The sequence below is a fragment of the Phalacrocorax carbo genome, chromosome 1, assembly GCF_963921805.1.
Source record: "Phalacrocorax carbo chromosome 1, bPhaCar2.1, whole genome shotgun sequence".
Lineage (NCBI taxonomy): Eukaryota > Metazoa > Chordata > Aves > Suliformes > Phalacrocoracidae > Phalacrocorax > Phalacrocorax carbo.
Window position 1 is genome coordinate 193,794,975 of NC_087513.1, and position 24,686 is coordinate 193,819,660.

The window sequence follows — 24,686 nt, forward strand, 5'->3', positions numbered from 1 at the left end:
AGTAATTTGGACTCCTCCCTCCAGTCAGCAGACATTATTGCCCATGTTCGGGCAAAGTTGTGCTGCACAAAATGTTACCCAGCTGGCAAGCTGCCTCAGACTCCTGACCACTTTCATTCTTACAAGAGACAAAGGTCAGTTCCTTTTGGGTCTCTCCAGGCCTGGGCCATCTGCAGATGCAGGGAAATAAAAATGAATTCATGGCCCTCATTCTCACTTGTCTACTTCATCTCTCATCATTTAGTTGTCCTGCTATACTGAAGGCACCAACATTTCAAGATTTTTTTGGCTCCTAGGAGCAGATTAACCAACCACCCAAATTATCAAGAGAATGCCATGAAAGAAATAGCTTAATACATAGTAATTTTCTATGTTATAAACATTAAAAACAAACAGTCAGTCATGATTCCTAGATTTTCTTTTTCACACCACAATTCTGGAATGTCCCAGAAAAGGGAACTTCAAGCAGTAAGTCAACTTTGCAGTCCCATTTTAACGTTTGTTACAGAAGTGAGTTGTGAATTCCCCTTCTCTTGCTTTGGTTTAAACATTACACCATTTCTAATCCCCTCGATTCTCCTTAGAAACATTAGTACCATTCAGGCTCATTAAGGCGCAATTTTGTCTTTAGGTTTCAGATAGTAACAGCCTTGCTGAGTCTTCTAAAACTAAATTTAGTGTAGGATATATCTTGTTTTCAGAAACACTCTGCAATCCTCCACTTGAAAAAAAAAATACTTAAATTTTTTAGTTCATGGAATAAAAGGTCACTTTTGTCATGCTGCTGCTAGGGTTGCATATCATTAGTTATGTCTCAAAAGTCAGAGTTTTGGGGATAGAATACTTGAGTAAATTACTGCTTCATTGCTTTCAAAACTATAAAGATGGGAATCAGAAGCGTAATGCTTACTAATACCTCCAGAATCCTTGCAGTAAAGCCCAGACCTAATAGCAAGAGGAAAGATCGGCTTTAAGACAGCTACTATAACATTTGTCAGACCAGAATTAAAAGTCTGAGTAAGCAAGCAATCAATGGATGAGTCAATAGCGTCCCATCTCTAAATAAGACAGAAGCCAACAAGTGCAACACAGCATGGACCCAAAGCTACTTGTCTTTCCCTGACCTATTCTATCTCCACAGGACCCAAGGAGATGTGAAACATCATCAGTTTGAAGTTGGAAGTGATTGGACTATGTTGCAAGACCTTTGGATAATTTGATAATGACATATATTCTGTGATGGCATCAAGATTCCTAATCACGAGGTGCCCATTTGCAAATGCATTTTTCATTTGTACAAAACTAGAGACTTGAAAATTAACCTAATCTGGGGAATCACGTCAGGACAGAATATGTGGGGTGGGAGAAGACAAAGTTTAAGCTATGTTTTAGTACAACTGACCACAGAATACTATTCACGTGATAAAATTTTGACATGGATGCTTAAATAATCCTGTACTCACTTTGCAAAGAGGAAGAAGGCACGAAAGGTTAAAGAAAAATGCTTTTATTGAGCTTTCAGCTCTCACAGTTCTAAACAGTAAACATAATTAACAATTCACCCATGGTAGTGGAGAATGTAGTCCTGGTATCAGTAAAATGTCTACTGTTTAAGGCACTGATAGTGGGAAGAAAAAAGGAAAAACACATATCATGGATTGCTCCTATTTAATCAGAATTTGGATCTATTACGAATATGTGCTTGCTATTCAAATGTTTAAATTCCACAAGGTACATTCACAAGCAAACGTTTATACAGCTTCAGTAATTACTGAAACAGGAATCAGTGGCTCCCCTACTTTGACTTAAGAGCAAGTACTGCATTACTTTGGAGTGGAATAAATTTTTAGCCTACTAAAAGAAATCAAAACACAAATTACTTCAGCAGTATGGCTTTAAGACCCTGTATTTGGTTACCATATAGCAAGCAAAGTTAAATAACAGCATATGAGTGCCATATACTGTCATCTTAAAAGGAGCTGTTGTACAGTATAAAAATTAGTTTAGAACATACTAAAGCCAGTTTTTGTACAAACATTTTTACGAAACTGAATTGAAGAAAAAAAAACATTTTAAATATGAATCACTCTTTACATGTTGTACGCATAAAATTACTTATCTTGATGATATAAATTAGGAATACTACAAACTTTTTAAAGCTGGCATCCATATACTATTGAAATGCACACATCAGAAAGACTGAAGTGTTAGCTCTGCAGAAGTCCTTAAGAATCACATTTATACTTGCCAAATAGATACACAGTGAATTAGGTTTCCAAAGGAGCCACAGTGACCTCCCGTGGCCACTTAAGAAATCCCCATCCTTAACCTTTTTTTCCAACTTGAACGCGACATCCCTCCAAGTTCTAATAAACTGACAGGTACAACAGTGGTTCTTGCTTGGACCATCTATCCCAGGAAACGACAATATTTCAGTAAATTGATGCTGTCTGACTCAAAGTCCAAACCAGAACGCAGATAAAGTTGTATGAGACATTTTAAATGTGTGACAAGTTCATTGGTATACAAAGCCCCAAAACATTTTAAAAAGAAACCAAGCATAAAAAAACAAATCCAAAAGTCAGTTAGGTGCCTTCTTCCATTGCGCTGAAGGAATGTAACAAGCAGGAACAAAACACTGTCTCCTATGTCATGAACAGATGAACAACATGAGAACAACACAAAAATCACAGTAGCGACTGTCTCTCACCTGCAGTACATTAATCAACATTTAAATTCTTCTACTGCTTATAAATCCTCCCTGTTATATCCAACTTTCTTTCCATTAAGTGACTCTTCTGTGTTTGGTGCCAGCCATGTGAAATACTCCTTCACTGGATCAATATTCCAATGCTTGTGAAACGATACTGGAATTTGGTGAGCAAGGTAGCCTTTTGGGTAGTCCATTGGTCGTGCCTAAGATGGAAGAATAAACCAAACCCACTAGTACTCAGTGATGAAGAACAATTTCAGAACAAGAAAGTGTCACCATTCAATGGCCTCTGTATCATTACAAAGCAATGTGGCACTGACAAAATACACAAGATTGTAACAGAGAGGTTTTTACATCATTCTATTAAATTGATTGATAGGCATTAGTTTAGATATTCAACTCGCGCTGCAGCCATCGTGCTATGAAGTTCACTGATATTAAATATGCCCTGCTTCTCAGGATGAAATGGTCACCATCTATGAAAGCAAGTGATAAACAGTGTAGTTTGTATTGTACCTTTTTTAAAGATACAGTTTTGGTTCAATGATGACAAAATGATTCTGAGTAGTATTCTCCTGCTCCTCCTCTTAATGAGAGTTGCAAGCACTGCCAGTGTGATTGTAGGATCCTAATAAGGCCACAAGCAGCCAAAATACATGAAGTTTTATGATGAGGAAAGGTTACTAAATGCAGAAAATATTGTGGTGCCAGAAAACTGTGGTGTTATTCTTTACCAGGTTATATCAAAAGAGACAGAATTACAACGCAGCCACATGATGCAATTGACTTCTTAATGCATCAGGCATGTTTCATTTTCTCTGAAAGTTTAATGGCATCTAAGTGCATCATTCTATTAAAAAACACACTTGTAGCGGTCCCTGGTAAAATAACTAGATTTTGCCATTGTAAATAGGGTTTTTGTGACGAGAAATGCATGCAAGGCACACATTATTTTTTTTTTAGATGTAAAACACAGGAAGAAAATTGAGTTATTTGGATACTGAATCGCTGATTTGATACCTAAGCTAGTAACTGATTTAATACTGCACGCCTCACCTACTTACGGTGGTATTAATGAATTCTACATGCTGCATTCTTCATGTAGTTCCCTATACATTCCAGTCACAAAATCAGGCAACAGAACTTGACATTAAGAAATCTGAATATATATATAATTTTAATTTCGATACTAAAACTACAGAGTGTTTATTTTTAAAAATTCCATTTGAGAAATGAAGAGGGGGGCTTATCTCCCTTATGGTTTTGGAAAAATATTCTGATGAATATTTTGGTTCCAACAACCGAAAGAATTTACCGCAATTTACTTTGCATGGAGAGTTTTTAGATATCTGAGATCAACTTTTTTTGCTGTTTGAAAACCAATCAGCTTTTAATTGAGCTATAGGCAAAATGTTGATATGCTAATAATCTTGAAAGAATGAGATACGCTCTGACAACTATCGTATTTGCTCTCTGATAATCACACCGCTTTATAGGTGGTTGACCTTAAGATATAAGGAAGAAGAAATTCAGGGAATTTATATTTTGTGGAATCAATTACTGTAATCTTTGGGGATTATTTTTTTTTGTGCTAGAATTTGTATTTGGTATTTTACAACAGCCAGATATATTGCTCTTGCCCAGATTTTCTATTTTAAGACCACAACCCTGACTGCTACTCAACATGGGAAGATGCCTGCTCTCCTGAAGAGTCTCATCATGTCAGAAGCCTCTGGAACAGGTTGCAGAATAAGTGCCTACCTTAGCATGTAGCAAACAGGAAACCATTAAGAAAGAGCAAACACTATTACATCACAGACACTCTAAGGATGAAGATATCTTTACTTCTGTTTCATAATACATACTCAGTACAATTTTGGATTAATGTACTTCAAGGAACATTGCACATCGTAATATTTCAGTCAAGTCTTTAAAAAATAATTTTTTGGTCGACAGAAAATCCAATTTTGGTTTTCTCATTTTAAAAATATTTATTCCATAATAGTGGAATTTGTAGAATAAGCACACTCAATTTTATTCAGTAGTCTTCTCCCCAGGGCTAATTTCTGTTTAAGGTATCTTAAATTAGAATTTCTTATAAGTGACAGTAAAGATTAATTTCAAGTGAAATTTTCTATCTGGAAAATCAAACTGCTAGGATTTCACTTTCAAAGTGATTCAGAATCAAATGCAAAGCATTAAGGATTACAAGGAAGTGCTTTGTGTTGTTGTATAATGGCCATTCCTACAAATCTGTAAAATGGGTTCTGTTCTTTCCGACTCTCCTTTAATTAGGTGGTGGGTTTTTTTAAGACAACACCTGTGCAAGACAGAAAAAATTCAAATCTATTCTAATCCACTTCTTGCAAACTGGAGAATATACTCACAAGAAAATATGGTTTGTGACCTTTTTTTCTATTGTGTTAGCATAGGGCAATTTATCATATTTATACCATTCTTCAGATTCCACCACAAAAGCAACAGTTCTGGAAATACTTTTACATCTTTTATCTCTTCGCTGATGAGATATATTTCAGAATAGTAAACACTGAATCAACAGAAAAAATGGATAACTAGAGAAGACAAATTTACTGAAAAATTTCACAGTCAGTTCTCTGTTACCTGAAGAAAAAAGTACTGTGGTGTGGGGTTTTTTTCTTTTCTTAGAGGACATGTCACAAGTATTCAAAGCACGTGGCTCCTAATTCTATTTGTTTTTCAAAGTTCCCACCTCTGACTGCATTTTTTATAAAATGTAGTCACAGGGTAACTGAAATACCTTATAAACTATTAAAGCATTGTAGTAATCCGTGCTTTGAGAATATTCTTATTTGCTTGACCAAACTTGTTCTGGAGAGACATAAGTTATAGCAGCAGCATCTTGGTTATCGTTATTAAGCATTGATCAAGTTTGCAATATTTATGAGCATGCAATACTTATGAGTCCTGTTTTATGTCTATACTTAGAAGAATTAAATATATTTTAAATACCAGTAAAAATAACTCTCTGACCTGATGGAAAAGAGGACTATGTGTTATAGGGATTCCTAAGCCACTGAAACACATCCCAAGGACCATATCATCAGGTGCATCCATGCTGTAACACCGGCATTTACTAGCAAGTAGTTTCTGAACAGCTATTCTGCTGAAAACCATCCTGAATAAAAAAAGCAAATGAAATGTATGAGACAGTAACTACTAGAGAAGCCAAATGACTGTAATTAATAAATATTGCTAAATGATATAACACTGCAAGACAAAATGTAGCTTTCTGGTACAACATAACTGAAATTTCAAAATTTGAGAAGTCAGTACTGACAAGTAGTGCAAGAATTATTTTCTGACAGATAATTACTTTATATAATGAAAATAAATTACACCAATTTTGCCAATTGTTGTTATTCAAACAATTACTTACCTAGCCACCATTTTTACTGCAGCTGATAGTTCCTCCTAAACTTTAAAGGGATATTCTCCTCTTACTCAAATGTATTTTCCAGTTAGTTGTCACGTATAATTTAAATGAAAAGAACTCTAAACCTGAACTGTCATTCCTTGAATTCTTGGTTATACAGAGTTCTCTCCATAAGTGAAAAATGTTCCTTGTAGCCACTGCAAGGCTCTTCTGTTCATTCTAACTTTCTTGCTCATCGAAATATCAACCAGAAACTAGAGCTGTTAGATCACTATCACTAAAATAAGCTTTCAATAGACCAGAAACATGATGATGTCTTAAATTCAACAGATGAGGGAATATACTTATGCCTGGTATTCCACAGCTTCCTTTTCTGAAGTTGTGTCATCCACCCTGTCTGATCAGCATATAGGATACTCTAGCTACTACAAGTTATTCTGAAAAGATTCACACTCAAATTGCTGCATGGCTTCATGAGCTCATTCACGATATGAGAATCCTTTGTTTGACACTGGGACATGGCAAAGCTTCTACAAATACTGAAAGCTAAGGCAAAAAGACTGACCTGAGACTATTGTCAGATTAAAGTTGTAAAAGACTCCATCACAGTCATTGCAACTTTGAAGACTGCATGTATCATAAAAAGAAAAAAAAAATGGAGAGCACAATAGGAAGTCACATCTCAGTACTCAGATCAGTTATAGAGGGAATAATAAGCTAGAGCTTTGGGGGGAAAAAAAAAAAAGGAAAATAAGAGTTGGGACTTGTGACCAGCATGTGTTGCCACACAGGCATGATGTAAATTGCAAACATTTGGGGAATATTCTTGCTACTTGGTTATCTGGACTGTGTCCCTCCAGTTATATAAAATTTTTCACTTACAACGAACCTTCTCAAAATCAGGGTATGGAGCAAGGCAGATGATCTGTGCCTCTATCTGCTCTAACTGGAGAATGAAAATAACCCCCAGACTTTCACATCTAGATGACAGAATAGAAACTAAGAGATAAACACTAAAAAGTTATAGAAGTATAGGACTGGTAACCAACAAACATACCAGCACCAGTAGAAGGTTTGTTTCTTAACTCAAGCACAAACCATACTTAACTAAGATTGTATGCAACTATGCAAAACAATGAGAAGGCCAATCTTGTGGATGGATAAGAATCTATTAAGTTATTACAGACACAACTTTTCAGAGAGAAAGACACTGAGGACATCCAGACGTCCACACTACTTGCTTTAGACATACAAGATGGACAGATCAGAGTCTTAAGATTGTTCTTACTGCAATATGAGCCAATCTGAAAATTCATATACATGTTAATTTAAGCCAAATTTCACATACAATCACAGGTACCCCGAGCGTCATGCATGAGATCAACCCACAGTGGTTTCTCTGTACGAGAAGCTATTTTTCAGGACATCAACATCAAACTCCTTGCTCAGCCACCTCACCATAAATCATCTCAGGAAGTTCAAAAACAGGAGGAGAATCACTATCATTTTTCCCCATGCTTGGACAAAGAAAGAGATCAGGAAAGAATATTCTCATTGCGGCAGTTTGCATCCCTAGGTGTGCCGTTTTGGATTCTCCTGCAAGCCCACAACAGTTCAGATTACAACTGTATGGTTTTTTTTAAGCAACTAACTCAACTGACTCTGCTTACTACACTTTGAATCACATTGTAAGACAGTCTCCGAGCATGCAGAATGAATTCTACCAAATGAAACAATGCTGCATGGTGCATATCAGGAGAACATGTGGTGCAGATAACTGATGATAGGCACTCTGTTCACAGGACCAGTCAAGCCAAAATGACCCCCCTGAAACAGGCATGGTCCTCGGCATCAGCTGTTTTGCTCTACAAATCTGTTCCCAGTAGGCAGCACAACTTCTTACTAGTTAGAACATTTGGGTCTTTGAGCATCATTACATTTTAATTGTACTAGGAAACATCACTCTTTCTGTTGCAACTGATTTATGTTGTAATTCAAAACATTTGCATTCAAAGCAGGGACTAATGTAGGTCTCAGTAGGAGTTTAAATAAATTACCCGCCGCCTCCAGTGATATAACTATATCCTCCTGTTCCCAAGCCGTAGCCATAACGCTCTCCAAGAAATACTGGTTCATTTGGGTCATAGCAGCTGAGCAATTTTCGGAGCCTGAAGATACTGCAATATGAAAATCCATTTTAAAAAAATTAAATCATGTAGACATTCATTTTGAAACAGACATTGCTAAGCTAAATGGCATTCTAGTAAGTAGCACAAAAATGAAGAAAAATTTGGAAATTCTACAAAAACCAGAGATACAAACTTTTAAAAAGAAATTTACGATGGGTTATTTACTATGAGACATGATCGCTGAATTTGGCCAAATGATAAATCAGCTTTAAAATATTTTTCTGAAGCATCAAGGAAAGTTTCTCAACAAAAGTGAGTCTCATCTCAGCGAAAACATGAGAAGTTTTTTTCCAAACAATGGCAATATCTTTGCAAATTTTCTTTTCTCCTCAAGAATTGAAAAACAAAAAGGTAGATTTAGTTATATGAATATTGCTTCATCTACAGTTATAGCCTCTTCCAAATTCTTCTTCTGTCACATAATTTAATGTAAAGTACTATCCTGAACCACTTATTCTCATGTTCATGACCACGTGATCCTGCTGGTTGATCACTGTGCCTTATTTCGCTTACACTGCAGTGTTAGCTTTCACGTGAATGAGGTCTGATTTTCCAACAAAGGCAAGTCCCTGGACACCATTCTGGGTGGCTTTGACGACTGACCCTAGCTTAAAGAACCTTTCTTCTGGCACATTTATGTCAGAAATACATCTTAGAAAGTGTATGAGCAAATGACTAAAACCAATCAGCTCAGACATGCTTACACCTAAGAATCATAATGTATGACAGTTTGTAATCATATTCAGACTATATGATTACATAATAACACTAACATGCATAGTTTTTATCAAGTTACAAGATTGCATTGGTTTTAGTATCAGTCAAGGAATGCTGAGGGAAAGTGACAATTTTTTTTTTCCTTCAAGGAATATAAATCCACATATATAAAATAGCTGTACCTCTTAAATACAGAAGAAGAGATGAATATTGCTAAAACTCCTACTGACATGAACAGTGGTAATTCCTGACATATTGCACTGTATACCTTATCAGTGTGTCATCATCCACTATGACTAACCAAGGAGTTCTGCGAGAGCTATGATTCAAAAACCTTTCCAAAATGGCAAAAGTTTTCCCACAGTGACCTAAAGGAAGAGAAATAACAGAATATGTATATTTAAATAAAATGATATTTTATAATAAGCAATTATTCATGAATTAAATATTTTACAGCACTATGCAAAACATTTTGGAAACAACTGTTAAAGTATTTGAGATACTTTTGAAGGATGTTGCAGTATGGAAATTATTTGAATTATGAAAACCTGAAAAATAATCTATGTTCCAGCTATCCTATTAAGCTCTTGGACAATACCTGGCAAACTGCTACTCTTAAATTTCCAGAAGTGTAAAATGAGGAAACTGTGATAGAAACATGTTCTGCAAAATACACCAAGATATCATCACAGTATTTCATGATGCACCAGGCAGGTCCACTGCTTGCCTGTGAATATTTATATCTACATTAATCTACCGTACTCGTAACCAGCAACCTGATTAATTCCTCCAAGGAAAGGTCTTAACATTTAGCACAAGGCTATAATAAAGCTGAGAATTAGAACACCCTTTACTAGGAGCTAAGAAATGAAACACCCTTGTTCAGAATGGGCAGGACAAGAGAAACAGGAAATTTCACACTTCTTCTGAAATTTTTAGATCTTGGAAAAATCTAATTGCAAACAGTCTTTATTCATCTAGATCACAGTTTATTGGCTAACATGCTATCATTATGACAATTACTAAACAAGCATTAAAAAAATAACAATAAGATACTACATTTGAAGGTACTTCCTGTTAAAATATTTTTTGACAAAGTGCACTAACTCGCAGCTTAAGAAATGAAGGAAGTCCTGGCTTTGATGATTTTTTGAAACATGAACTTAAGGTACACTGACATGTAAACATTTACAAAATCAAATCCAAGATTTCTATATTACATTCCATGACAAAAAAATGGACAAAAATAGCATTAGAGTAAACTCGGCACAATTTGTTTAGTTTAGAATGCCAGTAGCCCGTAAGTCCCACTGCTCCCCACAGCAACGCTCAAAGGCCAAACGTGGAAGGTCCCTTCCCCCCGGTGTGACTAGAACTACTGGGCACAGATTCTACAGGTGATCCACGCAAGCCCAGCAGGGCTGCTGCCTCCTGAAAACACTCACTGGCTGCACATGTCACACTGCACCTGTGCAAATGGAAATCCCTGCCTATTCGCTCTCTGCCTCTAATAGACCCTGTGGAGGACAAAAACAGGGCAGCTGAACAACTGACAAAATTAAAACTGACCTAGTGGGCCAGATAAAGCTCATAGGCCACAGCTCTGACACCTCTAACTCAGAAGGTGACTAATAGCCTGTAGCAGAGACTATAAGCCTAGGAACAATAGATCAAATTAAAGAAAAAGCCCTAAAATTCATAAACTCATAGAAGCCATCATATCCATAGACTCTTTTCTATTCAAACACAAAGTAAATTACTTTAAAACCGTATTATTTGTCCTAAAAAGATCTTCCAATCTTAGCATTTAGTTTTTGTGCTTACATCAAGACATACTAGACAGAAGCGTATAATATTTGAATACCATATGGCAAGTAGTTTATGCTCAGTAACTAGCTGGCACTGTCTGAGGTCTTTTGACATAAATCTATAACTTCTGCTACCACTGACAATCTTACTCAGGATCATCAATAACTCGAGAGTTAGTACTCTTACCCAGACTAACAACACTGACTTTTGCCTCTTGGAGTGTATCAGTGTACCATGCTTTCATATTCACAGTGTTTAGGTTTCTACTAAAAGGAACATTCTACCTACATAAGTGAACTGTACTCCCCATTCATCTGCCACGTGGCAAAAGCTTTCTTTTAGTTTAGACTGCACACATGTGCTATAGAAGTACTGAATTTCTAAATTATATACTATACATGAAATATACATATCATCCATAAAACTTACCATCTTTAGACAGTTATTTGCGCAAAACTGACAACAACAGTCAACAGCTCACCTCTGTCAGTATTAGGTATGCCTAAATCTACAGTAGGAATGGAGGAGTCTGCATAATCACTGTAGTATTCAATAAGGGCAGCTTCTCTTTCCCAAGTCTGCTTTACGACTGGTACTGTAAAACAATCATTGACATTGAAACTAAGTAAATTCATTAAAATAAGTACTTGATCAAAATGTTTATGCACCTTGATAACTGACATAGTCCTTTGCATGGTAATGAAAATGCTGTTTCAAATACAGCATCGTGGTTCTAGCTGTTCATTCTTTTTTCTTTCCTACAATATTTAGAGAGAAACAATTTTACATTTTTATGAAAGCCAGTCCGGGCAGTTTTATTTATATAGTAATAAATTTTCTTTTAAAATGTGACTATAGTTTAATCCATTAAAGTAATTCATATTACATTGAAAACTGTTATGTTTACATTTATGCTAACCCAAAGTACGGGATTCATTACTTTTACACTTGCTATGGTAGACTTGATAGCACACATAAGCATGAACACTATCAGAGATCAATCATTCTTCCAGTACCAAAATTGTTGCATTTTAAAAACAGCACACCCAACTGTACAGCATGTAAAATATTCTGAATCAGAAACAGACCAAATGCACCTTTTGAAATACTACGCTTGTGTTACATACATCACATCTGACAGCAACATCATGTTAATCCTCAAAAGCACCTGTCTCAAGACACACTCACAGAAGGACATTTATAAATATCATAAAACCATGGAGATTCTTTTCAAAGGAGAACTGCTTAATGCTTCTCGACAAGAGCAATCCTTTCCTTATTAGCTTGCCATTTGACATAAACATTTAAAATTGATCATATGAAATTCTAATAATGATGCTACAAATGTTTAAATTATATCCAGGAGTGAACAAATCATGGATAACACAAAAAAAGCCAAACACCTGTGGGATGTTTGGCATAGAATGATCAGATTAAAATCAATGACTTCTTTCCATTTGAAAAATTAAATGGTCAGGACTTAGATAAACAACTACTCTGAAACATCGTGCATTCTGCTGTCATTGTTTGTCCACTTTTTGTTCTTTGACGCCATCCAGAAGGTCTCATTAGTAGCAGCTAGCTCTTTAAATGGAGGAAATATTTATCTAACTTCCCTTTGCTGCTATATAACTCTGATGCTTGTGAACAATTCATTTTAGCCCCGAGCTGGAATCATCCATCACCTGATCTGATGTTTGCTGCCTACCTACTTGCTCACTTTCGTCTATTCTGATCACAGAGACTTGTAGGATTTATTATTCTTGACTGACCAATAGTCAGTTTGGTAAGACGAAAATGAATTGGAAGGTGATGGTTAGGATAGAGCAATAAGAACTCAATGCACTAATGGGAAGGCTTTAATATTTGGAAAAACTAGAATTCCACTTCTGTAGCATTGTGCAATGGATGATACCACTTTTAAAGTTTTAGACACTAAAAACTGCTCTCAAATTTTTGCATTAAAAATCCAAAGGGAATTACATACAAAAATGTGTTCATATAACACGACAGTGGAGTTTTGAAACATAAAGCCAGGAATTTCACAGTACATTAACGTTACCACCTATGTACTAAAAAGTCACATTACATCATAGAAAAACTGCATAATCATGCATTAATTGACAGCGAATGCCATGTAAATGTCTCCCCCCCCCAATAGAATAAAAAAACGAGTACACAGGAAATTATTCTCTTATTCTGTGGAAATGTTCTACTGCAAAAGTGTTTCTCAGAAGAACAAAAGCAGAAACCTTTCAGAAAGGCCCCAATACAGAAACATCACAGATACACAAAACGCTTCCAGTCTTCACCTGGCAGAAGAGATGCACCTGTAAAGGCTGTTTCACCTTTTCCCAACCAAGGACCTCAACCACGGTAGGGTGCTTTAACATTTTTCTATTATTATTGACTGAGCCTCTCAATTTCTTCAGTGGAGTCCCCCTTTTTTGTATAAATGAAAAAGTTCACCGAAGCAAGGACCTGAGTCTCACCTCAGTTAAGTGGTCTAACAAGGGGGTGACCAGCTAAAGTGTCTTTCTCTTTTCCTTGCTTGTTTTGACAGAAGTGTCACCATCCGGATTAATGTCTATTGTAAACGGAATCCCACAATACTTCGTAATTTCTAACAACTCATATGTTCCAAAGAAAGAACAACTATTTGAAATTTCTGACTAGCGGTTGATGTAAATATTTATCAATATGTATTAATACTTGCGATCCCACAGAAGTTTTAATACCGCACTGCAGAGAAACTTATAGAAGGTCAGCTCTAAGCTCTTAATTATATTTTACTTGTGCTACCATGTCTGAGTCTTGAAAGTTTCTTATGTAACCATATATGGTATGCGTAAGAAGGAGAGTTGTATCTGAAGTAAATTCTGAAGTAAAATTTAGTTGCTTTTGCACATTGAATTCCAAGCCTTAATGTTGCACTAATGCAGTTTTTGCAATACAATAAAAAATGACTTACCAGGTAAAAGGAGCTCTCTGAAGCTGGCATCCATTAAGCTTTCAAAATCTTGAGTTAAGATTATCCTCTATTGCATAACACTGGAAGCTGTGAGGAAGGTTCAAGAATTTTCCTCAGTCTTCAACAGGTGTTTCCTGAAGGGTGTTTACACTATCTTTCTGAAGGCTTATGTTCTTTTCTGACTTTCTATGTTTGGGGTTTTTTTTTGTTTTCATTTTGATGTAAGAAAATAAACATGGATCCAGAAAGGAGAACTCTTCAGTGAACTCCAATTACAGGACAGTCAATTTTGTTTTGACAAAAGCTACTTTAAACATAGCCTAATGATTAGGTGATTAAAACACTAGAAATGTGTCTTCATCAAGTGCAGTAACATTAAGAAAAAAAATTCCATAAATCTTATTTTGAAGAAAAAAGACCAGCAACTGGCAAATAGTCTAAATTTAGAAGTGACACACCTACAGTTTTGGATGGACTAGCAAAGGGGGACTTACTTAAGAAAAGAGCTTTTAACTTCACCCTGTCCTCTGACAATAGGTGTGGCAACAACCCCCCCTCCCCCTTCCCAAATTTGGTACAACTACTAGCCACTACTTAATTTTCTTTCTTTTTTTTCTTTTTTTGCTTGCCAAGAATAATCATTTAAATTAAGCTTATGAATAAACTAAGCCTAATGGTGACAATATTATGTACCTGGAGTATTCAAGGGTACACAAAATTCAAGTAAAATGCCAGAAAAAGAATCCATTCTTGAATTTCCTTATTAACAAAATGTCTAGAAGTAAACTAGAATGGACCGGTAGGTGGCACCAGGTAGGTAGAGTGTCTTCTGTTAAATCACTGGATTTGGAATTTTTCTTTCCAAGTTTTGTAGATACTGGATCTACCTCAACTTAGCTGAGCCTTACTGTGTATTAGCCGAAGCTGAGCATCTCTCTGTCTTTATTTTCTGTACCTCTGCAAAGGAAGTTAATACCCACTGGACATATCTTGTCGGTCTGCGCTAGGTTTTTTTATTGGGTTTTTTTTTTTTTTTAACCACGGATATCATGGTCATATTTTCATGGTTCCTGTCATTACTGGTATAACACTACAATTTTCAGATGAAACATGCTATAGTGTTGCACATTTGGGAGAGACTTGATCTGGGCCATGGCTTGGACAAAGTACTACAGATGACCAGGTTTCTACAAGAGACAAAAATTCCCATTCCAAGCATTATAAACCACCTGTGCACATCCAGTTGCATAGGGTGACAACAGACAGAAGCAATATGACAGTGTAAGCTGTTCAATCTTTTACTGCAGGGGAGGGCAGGACAAAAGGAAGGAGGAGGGGAGAGCGCTTTCAGCATGTTCAAATTTCTGAATCAGCCACCATACAGCTGCACAATTGTCACTGCTAGTACAAGGAACAGAACTGAACCGATTATCTGGGGGAAACACACTGAAGGATATTAATAGCTGCAGTACTAATTAATATTGCAACAGCTCCAATTTACAATATAAGCTAACTTAATCCATATTTTTAATTTAGGTGTTCAATTTCAAGATTTTTGCAAACCAATCCCTAATGATGAAACATGAAACAACGACAATTTTTTGTCTTAAACATCTCACAGCACTCCTGAAGAACTCTGAAGAGCAAAAAAATATTCTACCTAAAGAATAAGCTGTTTACAATTCTGAGCTTTCATGTTTCCCAGTGGATTTTGCACACATTTAGTCCCAAAGAGCTACAGAGACAGCGTATATCAGCTTGCTTTTTAAATACTAATTTCATAAACTATATTGCATAGAACTACTACCTTGACTAACCAACAACTTACTTCTGTCTGCATGAAATTTCTGGCATGTTTTTACAGCAACAAAGACATCTTCCTTTTTCACCGGCTCTCCCTATATGAACAGAACAAAAAAGAATTTTGTAATTGCAGGCTCTGCCTGTAACATTTTATAGGATACGTATGTCCATGCATATAATAAAACAGACAATACCTTTCCATTGTATAGCATATCAAGTAGAATAGTGTACCAGTAATACAGTAGAAAGTATATTTTTGTCTCTTGAAAAAAAGCTCACTAGTGGTTTAAAATTCCTGAAATAACATTATTGAAATACTTTTTCCACTGATGCTGTATTGTAACATGAATTAAAACACATATCATTAGGAAAAGAGAATGAGTAGTAGAACTTGTTGAACTAAGAGTGATTCATTTCTTTGAAACTAATCACTATGAGAACATATTGTACTGTGTCATACTTGGAAAAAGAAGCTTAAATGCTATACAGTAGAAATCTTTGAATTTTCTCAACTGTAATAAAATAATTTAACTTTTTTTATTCGTTTTCCTTTTTGGCACCTAGAATTTTGCTCTCCTGGAAGCATGGGACACTTTTTGGCCTCTAGCAACTGTTAACCCATAATACCATAAATGTATTCTCCTAGAGTTAGAAGAGATGCGTTGTACTTTAATGCACCAAATACTGTATTATATTTTATCTTTAGCCTCAAGTTTTAGATTCCAATCTGTGAAAAAATATTATCTATACTTCAGTACCCCATAGAAATGTTGAGAGACGTATTTTATAGATCATGGGCTGCTTAAACATTGTGGTAGAAAGGCACATTAAAGCATCTGCAATATTTGTTTGCCAGGAAATATCCTGTGCCATGGAAGGCTGAAAGTATATCCAAAAATAGATAAATGCCAGAACAAACTTTTTTTTTAAACTTACTGAAAAATATTTTCTTAAGGTTTGAGATTTTTGAAGTCAGGTATTATGCATTTTAATAACAGTTTTACCTTTACTAAGGAAATGGTATTTAAAATATGGTACTTACACAAAGCGGCAGAAAATTACTGAATGTGGTTGCACAATGATCAACCTTATATGAATTCATATCATCTGTGCAGAACTCGGTCACTGGCGTAAGATGCGGTCCTTCCCCTTTCTGCCAAATATACAGGGCAATCTATCAAAATAGAACACATTTGTATCAATAATGGAAGTGGATAAAAATTCTCAGGTCATACAAAGAAATCATATTACAGGACAAACTTAACAAGAAAACAAAAATACAGGATGTTGTAGAAGATTTGCTCCTTAGTTGGTTAACTAGCTGCATATCTGACTTCTTGTTCACTTTCTAAAGCCAATTTTTCTTGCTATAAAAGACATTCTATCAACAGACAAGTTTTAAAATTTGTTTCATAGAATTACAATTAGTTTCATATATTGAAGCATGTGAAAATGACTAATCTTTAACTTTTGTAAGAAGTGGTAAATATTTACACCTTTTTTCAAAGTAAACAAAAATCCTTATTGTGTTGCTCTTTTTGCTCTTTTTAAATTATTTTCATAATTTGGAATAGCTTGACCTATTTCATCCTCTGTGGCAATTTTCAGCCTTTTCAAACAGACCCATTCTCTGATGACAATTTAAAATGCTCAAAATCAGTAATGAAACTCTGAGAAGCTGTAAAATACAATGAATGATAATGTAACAGATATGTATCCTATAGTAGACTTTTGTCCATTTTAAATGCAATGACAAAAAAGCCAGCTGAAATTTACAGAGAAAAAGGGAGAAGCAGACCAGTGATGTGTGAAGATTAATAAAACACCCCTTTGTATTTACATTCCATTCATAATAAAAATAGTATCTCAATCTGTACTTCATGACACATCAAGAACACTTAGACTTGCCCAAGCTTTCTACTGCAATACTTCTACACTGCTTATAACTTTGCCAGACTAAGTATTCAGGCAGGAAAGTTCTCTGCCGGATGCCTACCTCAGACCAGTTAAAAAATTAAAACTGTTAAAAAATAAAACTGTTCAGAAACTTGTAAGAACAAAATGAAGTTCTTAAAAATCTAAAAGGCAGAGAATACACTGCCACACACTCCGATTCTGGATGCTTAGCCTCTCTTGAGGACAGGCCGAAGATGTGAAAGCATCTTTGGATAAGAGCAGTTCGAGCATACACTCAAAATATAGATCTGGGTTCTAGGTTTGCTTCTACCTCAGTCAGAAGTTACAGCTTCTAGTTTTCAAAAGGGTGCCTACACCAAGAAACCATAGATATTCTGGGACAGAGACTCTCCATGCTACCTCATGAAACTGAATTATGGTGCAAAAAGTAAGATTCATGGAACCAACACGGCAGGGTAGCAAAGGGGAGTCTGACTACTGCATGGAGGGAGAACAGGACTCCTCAAAGAGAGGAAAACCAGTTCTGGGTTCTAGTTCCTGGTTCCCATGTTATTTACACATATTCCCAATGACTCTTGTGCGGAAAACAAGTGCTTCAATGGAATATGGGACCAAACCCAGCACACACTGAAAGCAGTGAAAATGAGTCTCCTTTACACTGTTTTATGCCTACTTAGGAACTGTTAGCTTTAAACCCCACCACCCCTGGGCCAGAATTTAGCTCCTCTTTTAGCAAATAATGTGATCATTAAGCTATTATTAAGAGGGCATATTTCCTTCTCCCCAGTGTTCAGGAAGAACTCAGCGCAGACCAAGAGCATTAAGTATGGTCTGGACAGGCCCAAGTCACCAAACCAATTCCAGATTTCTAAGTTACAGACAATTCCTCAGAAAATATGAACCACTTGCACACAGCCATTTCTGGAACTTAGAGGGAATAAAACAGAAGTGCCAGTTTGTTACAGGCCCTGTTAGGACTCGGGGCAGGCTTGAGAATAAAATCATATTTTTGAAACTTCAGCTTCCAGATTTGAAAGATTTTTTGACAGCAAACATCTAGGGTACAGTCACATACTAGAACGCAATGAAGTGATGACTTTTTAGCAAGTTGCTAGTTTTAACTGGGCTGTCATAACTACACATGTGCTCTTAGACCCCCTCAACTGCAAAGTAAAAACATTTAGTTTGATTGCACTGAAAGAAGTTCAAATTACTGTATTTCTCCTTGTAATTGAGAGGATGCAGACAACTGGGAGCCGTGAGTACAAACATGGTCACTGCTATTGCTCAGCTGATAGCGACTTGCTAAACCACTGTAACTCAGCTGCAGGTTCTTTCAATACAACAAGTTTCGTAGTTTGCAAGTTCTAATTTCTCTTAGAAATGATTCTGAAAACACAGACGATCTTGGCGTTACAGGTGAGTTCAACAAAGTGCTAAAGGGAAAGACCACTCTATAGGGAAGAAAATGCATATGCATGAGTGGCAGTTAAGAAAAATACTATTGATAGTGCTTGGAGTAGAGGAGTATGGAAATGACATATTACACGCGCTTGTGGTAAGAGCAGCCAATAAACACACATACACATCTCCAAGGTTATCTTTTTGCCTTGTCACCACATTCACATTATGGGACGTAAATGGTTCTTGACCCTGCCTTGTAGCTGGAAGACCACATAACATCAATGGATGGGATTTCTGTGGAGCTTCCAGTACAGTTTCACAGAACCACACAATGGTAGGGGTTGGAAGGGACCTCTAGAGATCATCTTGTCCAACCCCCTGCTTGAGCAGGCGCACCCAGAGCAGGGGGCACAGGACTGTGTCCAGGTGGGTTTTGAATGTCTCCAGGGAAGGAGACTCCACAACCTCCCTGGGCAGCCGGTTCCACTGCTCTGTCACCCTCACAGGAAAGGAGTTTTTTCTCATGTTTAGGTGGAACTTCCTGTGTTCCAACTTGTGCCCTGTCATTGGGCGCCCCACTGAAAAGAGTTTAAGATTGTCTTAGTTGAGAATTCAGCTATTCAGAAGGAATGTCTATCATATGAACCAACAAAAAAAACAATCCTACTGCAGCACAAAGAATATTTAACAATTGTAACTTAACATGAATTATTTATGAAAGTTCATAATGTGCTAAGATTTCCAACTGAATATGAGATCTTCAACAGAGAGCTGTAAAATGGTGTGAAGCCATCATATTTCAGAAGTGAGGTTAGACTGCCATTTTGGTTTATAGAAAAGGATGACAGGCTGTTCCTAAAACAATTGGAATGGTTTTACAATAAAAAGCCAAAAAATATTCTTAGCGTTAGACCTAGTTCAAATCTAATTTTAGATATACTAAAAATCCATTATTAACTTCCAGTTTTGAAAAAGCATCAGCGAATATGCTGTATATTGTGTGGATACAAAAATTCTAAAAAACAATCTACAGATGAGCAGCAGCATGACAAAAACCCTTTACCATATTTGCAAGATAGGCCTTCCATACGGAAAGTGATATAAATGTTATTGATGTAAGAAATAGGGACTTGGAAAGTAGAAGGGTGAAAAAAGCCTGATAAAGAGCACAATAAAAAACCAAGGACTAGAGGCATATGTTATCAGGACTCTGTCAAACTAAAACATTACTTAACATTTATAATTCTTCATAAAATTAAACATTACACACAATCGTTACAGATCACAGATTATATCTTTTGATTTGTTGTCAGTCTTGATTCACAGATGAAGGATGTAGAGATAAAAATTATTTAAGAAGGAGAAGATGGTGATTTATAAAATAAATGAGGGGGAATGGAACTGTCTCTAGGGAGAAATGAGACGGTGCAGAAAGAATAACTACCAGGCTGAAGCAGGTTATCAGTGGAAATAAATTTGAAATGAAACATATGCAAGGAACTGCCAACGGAATAAGAAGTGGATGGAAGTCATTCACAGTCGAGTGATCAGTTGTTTTTCATTAAGCAATCTGTGGCACATAAAAGAAATGTCTGCTAATGATTTTTTTTTAATGACACTGTTTAGAGGCTTTGTTAGTGCTAAGGTAGACTGAAATATTGGGAATATATGAATGACTTTGAGGTAACTCACAAAAAGATTAACAGTGTGAAGCCCAAGGTCTTTTATTGAGAAAAATTAACAGATGAAAGAAACACTTTGTTTCTTGTAGCAAAATGAAAGTTATGGGGGGTCCAGTTGATTTTGAAAAATACATCAGTCAAGAAGGGGAAACTTGAAATGTGAAACAATAGTTTTGGCACAAAATCAATTTCATTTAAATATACTACCAAGTTATGCCATAGAAATACACTGTAGATTTATGTTGGAAATAAGGTTTATAATCATTACAGAATAAAGATCTGGAACAGCAGCAGTAGTTTGAAGTAAGGTGGGTTTTTTTTCTGAGCCAGAACCACAACTGACTTCTAGGATTTTTAAAAAATTATACTGAATTCAACATCACTCAATTTCAGGCCAAAATCGGCAATCTTATTTCCAGATTATCATAGAATCATGGAATTATTAAGGTTGGAAAAGACCTCTAGGATCATCAAGTCCAACTGTCAACCCAACACCACCATTTCTCCTAAACCATGCCCTGAAGTGTCATGTCTACATGTCTTTTAAATTCCTCCAGGGATGGTGACTCCACCACCTCTCTGGGCAGCCTCTTCCCATGCCTGACCATTCTTTCAGGAAAGACATTTTTCCAATTTAAATATCTGGTCTAAACCTCCCCTGATGCAACCTGAGGTCATTTCATCTTGTCCTATCACTAGTGACTTGGGAGAAGAGACCAACACACAACCTCCTTTCAGGTAGTTGTAGAGAGCGATAAGGTCTCCCCGCAGCCTCCTCTTCTCCAGGCTAAACAACCCCAGCTCCCTCAGCTGCTCCTCATAAAACTTGTTCTCCAGACCATTCACCAGCTTCATTGCCCTTCTCTGGACATGCTCCAGCAACTCAGATGTCTTTCTTGTAGTGAGGGGCCCAAAACTGAAAACAATATTCAAGGTGTGGCCTCACCAGAGCCGAGTACAGGGGCACGATCGCTTCCCTGGTCCTGCTCGCCACACTATTCCTGATAAAAGCCAGGATGCTGTTGGCCTTCTTGGCCACCTGGGCACGCTGCTGGCTCATGTTCAGCTGTCTGTCAACCAACACCCCTAGGTCCTTCTCCACCAGGCAGCTCTCCAGCCACTCCTCCCCAAGGTTGTTGTGACCCACGTGTAAGACCGGCACTTGGCCTTCTTGAACCTCATACAATTGACCTCATCCCATCGATACAGCCTGTCCAGGTCCCTCTGCAGAGCCTTCCTACTCTTGAGCAGATCAACACTGCCACCCAACTTGGTGTCACCTGCAAATTTACTGAGGGTGCACTCGATCCCCTCATCTAGATCATTGATAAAGATATTAAAGAAGACTGGAAATTAAACAAGACTTCCTCCCCTTCATCCTCCCCTTCTACCTTGGTTCAGGAGTTCACTTTGGTGACAGTAGAAAACCCTGGTCTGCACAAACATTTTGAAGGCAGAAAAAATACAAAAGCTTCAGAAAAGGTAGCACTGATCTTTCAGATCTCCCCACTCCTTTCTTCTCATATTCCTTTCAGTCAACTCACTTATTCTCTGAAAGACCTAGTACCTACCTTTTAAAACTGTTGCAAACCAGAAGAAAAAAAAAAATAATTCCAGGCTTTCATGGTACAAGTTGCTGAGCTGATTGTTCACACAACAGTTAGTTTAAATAGCTTGAGGAAATTAAGTCCATCATATCTAACTCTTAAGAGTCTGATTTTGAAAGTGAGTGAGGCTGGCTAGTATCTGAGATACTACTCATGTCAGCTTAAACGTCACGGATTGGAAGTCTTTCTCCTTTATAGAGCAAGCCTTAGAAGATACCTTACTGTATACAATCATGTATGTATTCATATATCAATGCAATTATATTAATGAATTATTCTATGTTTGAAATATAGTTTTAAAGTATTACAATATTCTAAAGGGAAAGAAATTAAACATGCCATTGCAGTCCACCTTTTTAGCAAAGTCTAAGAAAACCCTGTTATTTCCATTATCATTTGTCATCATTCAAATATATAGAATAGAGACTATTTTTTCTTTCATCACATCACTGCTTACCTCATGCTTTAAATCTATTGTAAAGTCTGACTTGAGTGGTTCACTTTTCAACTTCTTTGCAAGCCTATACAATTAAAGATGAAGACATTTACTCAAAAAAAAAAAAAACATTAAAAAAAGAAATCAATCACTAGTGTATGCAACAAAGTGTGGCTGGTATTACTGACCATCTTATGAGGGGGAAAAAAAATCGCACCTGTATTTATTGCCCCAAGAAGCACCTTATATTTCTTTTTCATACCATTTTTTTATCTGAGCATAGTGTGATGATGCTAATATTAGTTTTTAGCAGACACATTTTGATACATTCTTCCTGCCCGTGAAGAAAGTTCTCATCATTAAAGGAAGCAGCACATTTGAAGCTCAGTATTGATCAGCATCTCAAACTTCAGACAATATTCTCTTTTTGTGTATTACAAAGCACAGTATTTAGGCACCTTCAATTTATGAAAGCATCAATGCTTGCTACAGCAAGATGTATTCAACTTCTGAAATCTATCAACTTTTCAAATCTCACTTAGAAAATAAGCATCTAACCTGAAATAAACATCTAGGTTGTCTCTATAGCACGAGAAACACTTTTGGAGGGCAATGTAGTCACTCTAAAATCCAGGAATAAAACTGCTGTCTGGGGGAGAATACATTTTTAAAATGGCAAGAGATGATATTGGACTAGTTGAATGACTAGTACTGGACTAAAGTACTAACTAGCTGACATGATGTTCTTCCGATAGGCAGATTGAAGCAAAATAAATTGCGCACACAGCAATGGTACAGAAATCTATTTCTGTACCCTTGTCTACTAATGAATTCCTAACTGTTTATTTATAATAATTACGCTTAGAATGTGTAGAATAAGGAAGAAATGGAATTTTATCAAAGAAGTATTTTCTTGGTAGGTTTATAGTAGGAGCAGGTCCATGTAGGCATACACAGAGCTAGTTGTACATTACTGTGCCTGGTTGAATGTCTTGCTACGCACTTTAGATCCTCAAACTAAAGCAGACTTACACGTATCGGCACAGATGCTGACAATATAGGTGGCAGCAGCAAAAGCTCAGTGTAGGGTCTGAAGTCAAATCCATGAGAGGCCAGCCTGTGCTGGTCAAGTACATCTTAAGCTGTCCGCCATAGCTAAACTGCAATCAGCAGCTTCAGTTCAAAGATGGCTCAAAATTAAAATTTCACTTTGCATATCTACATGATGTGCAATCAGACCTCCAACTATACTGCAGGAACACCTTCATCTTTTATAGAAAAATATTAATCCACACAAAATCATAACTCACTAAAATAATATTGATTAGCATCTAGAAAAATTGTATAAATTAAACATTCTTAATTACTATAAATAAGCAAGAAGTGATTAAAAATTCAATTCTTACTTGTTAACAAGTGGAATGCTAAGTGCCCAACCAGCAGCAAAATCTGGAAATTTAAAGACTGCAGGATTTTCAGCAAAGGCATAATGGTGAATTATTGTAGAGTCTTCATCATATAATGCTTTACCTAAAAACCACTCCTGTAAAGGAATATAGGAAACAATTTTGTTCATCTACAGCATCCTTTTAGTGAAAGTGATGACTGCATTCATGCTGAATAAAGCAAACCTGAAAACAAAAACAAGGGAAGCATATTGTTCACAATAATCCAGACAAAAAAAATAAAACTAAAGGCAGTTCTCTGAATTAAAATACATACTGTATTTTCAAACTCCAGCATATGCCCTGGATTCCACCTATTCAAAGAACCATAGAAGGGTCAAGGCTGGAAGAAGCCTCTTGAGATTGTCTAGTCCAATCTCCCTGCTCAAGCAGGGTCAGCCAGAGCAGGTTGCCCAGGACTCTTTCCAGTCCTGTTTTGAATACACTCCACAAGCTCTCTTGGCAACCTGTTCCAGTGCTTAACTGCCCAGACTATTGACTAGACAAGACGCTCAAAAGCATTGCATTCAGGAACTTTACATATATCCGCTTTGAATTTCCATCTGTCTATCCTCTTT

At 36.6% G+C, this 24,686-nt stretch overlaps 1 protein-coding gene across 3 annotated transcripts in view; it reads right to left on the bottom strand.

Annotated features, from left to right (window-relative positions):
• Positions 1 to 1,491: 1,491 nt before the first annotated feature.
• B3GLCT (beta 3-glucosyltransferase) overlaps positions 1,492 to 24,686 on the bottom strand; it is a 65,779-nt gene continuing 42,584 nt past the window's right edge. For 2 of the 3 annotated variants that reach the window (XM_064441053.1, XM_064441055.1), the window contains 9 exons: positions 24,070 to 24,206; positions 22,685 to 22,748; positions 16,660 to 16,791; positions 15,643 to 15,712; positions 11,325 to 11,438; positions 9,303 to 9,402; positions 8,186 to 8,305; positions 5,726 to 5,870; positions 1,492 to 2,916 (listed from right to left, as the gene is read on the bottom strand). In XM_064441053.1, coding sequence (XP_064297123.1) covers positions 2,749 to 2,916; positions 5,726 to 5,870; positions 8,186 to 8,305; positions 9,303 to 9,402; positions 11,325 to 11,438; positions 15,643 to 15,712; positions 16,660 to 16,791; positions 22,685 to 22,748; positions 24,070 to 24,206 — 1,050 coding nt within the window. In that variant the 3' untranslated portion in view covers positions 1,492 to 2,748. The remainder of the gene's footprint in view (positions 2,917 to 5,725; positions 5,871 to 8,185; positions 8,306 to 9,302; positions 9,403 to 11,324; positions 11,439 to 15,642; positions 15,713 to 16,659; positions 16,792 to 22,684; positions 22,749 to 24,069; positions 24,207 to 24,686) is intronic. The other variant, XM_064441054.1, reaches the window with a different exon arrangement.